We start from the raw sequence: 3,596 nt of genomic DNA, 5'->3' as shown, positions 1-3,596 counted from the left end.
CTCTCCTCTCCTCTCCTCTCCTCTCCTCTCCTCTCCTCTCCTCTCCTCTCCTCTCCTCTCCTCCTCCAATTCCTTCTCTTCTCTCCTCTCTTCTCCTCCTCCCATTCCTTCTCTCCTCTCCTCCTCCCATTCCTTCTCTCCTCTTCCTCCTCCTCCAATTCCTTCTCTTCTCTCCTCTCCTCTCCTCCTCCCATTCCTTCTCTTCTCGCCTCTTCCTCCTCCTTCTCCCATACCTTCTCTCCTCTTCCTCCTCCTCCTCCCATTCCTTTTTCTCCTCTCCTCTCTTCACTCTCTCTGCAGGATGATGGTGTGTCAGAGAATGAACAGGAGCTGTCAGTAGCAGGGAAGATAAAGAAGCATTTCAACACCAGCCCTAAAACTAACGACCCCACCGCCGGAGTGTCAGTCATCACGGTATGAACAGACTAATGCAGACATACAGAACTAGTTCCACTTTGTTTTTACTGGGCACCAGACTGTATTGGCTTTGTCTTTGGCTCTAAGGCTGACTGTACTGAGGTTTACTCCTGTTGTACTGGTGTAGAAAGCTAACAGTACATATTTCCTACTGATTTTAAAGGTGTTACTGGTTTCTCTATAAGTCCTGCTGGTTTTAAAGGTGTTACTGGTTTCTCTATAAGACCTGCTGGTTTTAAAGGTGTTATTGGTTTCTCTATAAGAACTGCTGGTTTTAAAGGTGTTACTGGTTTCTCTTTAAGTCCTGCTGGTTTTAAAGGTGTTACTGGTTTCTCTATAAGTCCTGCTGGTTTAAAAGGTGTTACTGGTTTCTCTATAAGTCCTGCTGGTTTAAAAGGTGTTACTGGTTTCTCTTTAAGTCCTGCTGGTTTTAAAGGTGTTACTGGTTTCTCTATAAGTCCTGCTGGTTTAAAAGGTGTTACTGGTTTCTCTATAAGTCCTGCTGGTTTAAAAGGTGTTACTGGTTTCTCTTTAAGTCCTGCTGGTTTAAAAGGTGTTACTGGTTTCTCTTTAAGTCCTGCTGGTTTTAAAGGTGTTACTGGTTTCTCTATAAGTCCTGCTGGTTTTAAAGGTGTTACTGGTTTCTCTATAAGTCCTGCTGGTTTAAAAGGTGTTACTGGTTTCTCTTTAAGTCCTGCTGGTTTTAAAGGTGTTACTGGTTTCTCTATAAGTCCGCTGGTTTTAAAGGCATTACTGGTTTCTTTGTCCTGTTGTGCAGTTGGACCACAGCTTCTCCATGCAGCGCTCTGGGTCGTTGGACTTCCACCAGCACCCGGCCATGTACTGGATAAGGTATAACCTGTTGTCACGACAACCGCCCCTGCCTCTGCCTCCATTTCCTGTGTCTCCACATACTGTGTGCTGATTGGCTGCTGGCTTCTGTGTGCTCTGTCAGCTCCACCCATGCCCCCGCCCCACAGCTCTTTCTCATAGGCTCGCTCGGTGTCACTGTTGCTCCTCCCCCTTCCACCTGTCACTCACAGTGACATCACAGCCTTTGCCCCACACCTGTTTGACTATGCAGTCTGTGGTAGTTTCTCCTCCTGTCGTAGGAAAGTGTGTGTTGTGTGTTTACACACACACACACACACACACACACACACACACACACACACACACACACACACACACACACACACACACACACACACACACACACACACACACACACACTCCTGGGTGTGTGTAGGGTTTAGAGTGTGTGTGTGGCTCAGCGTGTTTACAGCTGCTCTTCCCTCTTGTGGCCATGTTACTGACATTTTGTCTGTAGAAAAGTGTAGCACGCTCAAACTGTTAACTGACTGTAGGCTACAGCGTAAATGATTTGATCAACCCGAGGATACTGTATCTGTTGAGGTGTTGAAAGTGCGAGAGAGCGCTCCTTTTTCTACTAGTACACCTACCTGTCCCTGCGAATGCTCCAGCAGCTATCCTTGAAACTTGAGTTTGCACATGTCTGTCACCATCAGACCTGTGTCATTTAGAGCTTCTCTTCTCCTCTTCTCTCATCTGGCATTCCTGTCCTCCCTCTCTCTTTCCTCTCCTCTCCTGCTCTACTGTCCTCCCTCTCTCTTTCCTCTCCTCTCCTGCTCTACTGTCCTCCCTCTCTCTTTCCTCTCCTCTCCTGCTCTACTGTCCTCCCTCTCTCTTTCCTCTCCTCTCCTGCTCTACTGTCCTCCCTCTCTCTTTTCTCTCCTCTCCTGCTCTACTGTCCTCCCTCTCTCTTTCCTCTCCTCTCCTGCTCTCCTGTCCTCCCTCTCTCTTTCCTCTCCTCTCCTGCTCTACTGTCCTCCCCTCCCATCCTCTCCTCTCCTGCTCTACTGTCCTCCCTCTCTCTTTCCTCTCCTCTCCTGCTCTACTGTCCTCCCTCTCTCTTTCCTCTCCTCTCCTGCTCTCCTGTCCTCCCTCTCTCTTTCCTCTCCTCTCCTGCTCTACTGTCCTCCCTCTCTCTTTCCTCTCCTCTCCTGCTCTACTGTCCTCACTCTCTCTTTCCTCTCCTCTCCTGCTCTACTGTCCTCCCTCTCTCTTTCCTCTCCTCTCCTGCTCTACTGTCCTCCCTCTCTCTTTCCTCTCCTCTCCTGCTCTCCTGTCCTCCCTCTCTCTTTCCTCTCCTCTCCTGCTCTACTGTCCTCCCCTCCCATCCTCTCCTCTCCTGCTCTACTGTCCTCCCTCTCTCTTTCCTCTCCTCTCCTGCTCTACTGTCCTCCCTCTCTCTTTCCTCTCCTCTCCTGCTCTCCTGTCCTCCCTCTCTCTTTCCTCTCCTCTCCTGCTCTACTGTCCTCCCTCTCTCTTTCCTCTCCTCTCCTGCTCTACTGTCCTCCCATCCTCTCCTCTCCTGCTCTACTGTCCCCCCTCTCTCTTTCCTCTCCTCTCCTGCTCTACTGTCCTCCCCTCCCATCCTCTCCTCTCCTGCTCTACTCCCCTCCCATCCTCTCCTCTCCTGTTCTACTGTCCTCCCTCTCTCTTTCCTCTCCTCTCCTGCTCTACTGTCCTCCCATCCTCTCCTCTCCTGCTCTACTGCCCTCCCCTCCCATTCCCCCCTCCTCTATGCATGCTCCTCTACTAACCCACAGTCTTTAGCATCTCTGATAAGCAGCATCTCTGATTGGTTCTCCTGTGTCTCCTCTACCTCAGGCCACCGCTCTTGATAAGGAGGGGCAGGTTCTCAGACGAAGATGCAACCAGGATGTGAGCTCACGCCTATTGCCGTTGACAACACAAACAACAACAACAATGGAAAAACCGACTAGCTGCCTCCCCAGCCCGACCCTCGCCCCCCTCTTTCTGACCTTTATCCTCGGCTCCGTCCCTAACCCTGACCCCTCCACCAGCCACCTAACCCTGACCCCTCCACCAGCCACCTAACCCTGACCCCTCCACCAGCCACACCCCAGGGTTGGACCATGAGGATATCTCTCTCAGCTCAGCTGGGACTGTTCGTTCTCCTAACGCCCCCTTTTAGAGGAGGGACTGCTCGTTCTCCTAACTCCCCCTTTTAGAGGAGGGACTGTTCGTTCTCCTAACTCCCCCTTTTAGAGGTAGGGAGAGGGGTCATATGTTCTCCTAACTCCCCCTTTTAGAGGTAGGGAGAGGGGTCATATGTTCTCCTAACTCCCCCT

The 3,596-nt window shown here is 50.9% G+C and overlaps 1 protein-coding gene across 2 annotated transcripts in view; it reads left to right on the top strand.

The window, feature by feature from the left end:
- dclk1a (doublecortin-like kinase 1a) overlaps nt 1–3,302 on the top strand; it is a 192,430-nt gene extending 189,128 nt beyond the window's left edge. For both annotated transcript variants that reach the window (XM_071364897.1, XM_071364898.1), the window contains 3 exons: nt 301–414; nt 1,196–1,269; nt 3,112–3,302. In XM_071364897.1, the coding sequence (XP_071220998.1) occupies nt 301–414; nt 1,196–1,269; nt 3,112–3,169 (246 nt within the window). In that variant the 3' untranslated portion in view covers nt 3,170–3,302. The remainder of the gene's footprint in view (nt 1–300; nt 415–1,195; nt 1,270–3,111) is intronic.
- The last annotated feature ends 294 nt before the right edge of the window (nt 3,303–3,596 follow it).

Source organism: Salvelinus alpinus, chromosome 24 (genome assembly GCF_045679555.1).
Source record: "Salvelinus alpinus chromosome 24, SLU_Salpinus.1, whole genome shotgun sequence".
Taxonomy (NCBI): Eukaryota; Metazoa; Chordata; class Actinopteri; order Salmoniformes; family Salmonidae; genus Salvelinus; species Salvelinus alpinus.
The sequence above is the reverse complement of the archived record's forward strand: the minus strand, read 5'-3'. Positions and strand labels throughout refer to the sequence as shown.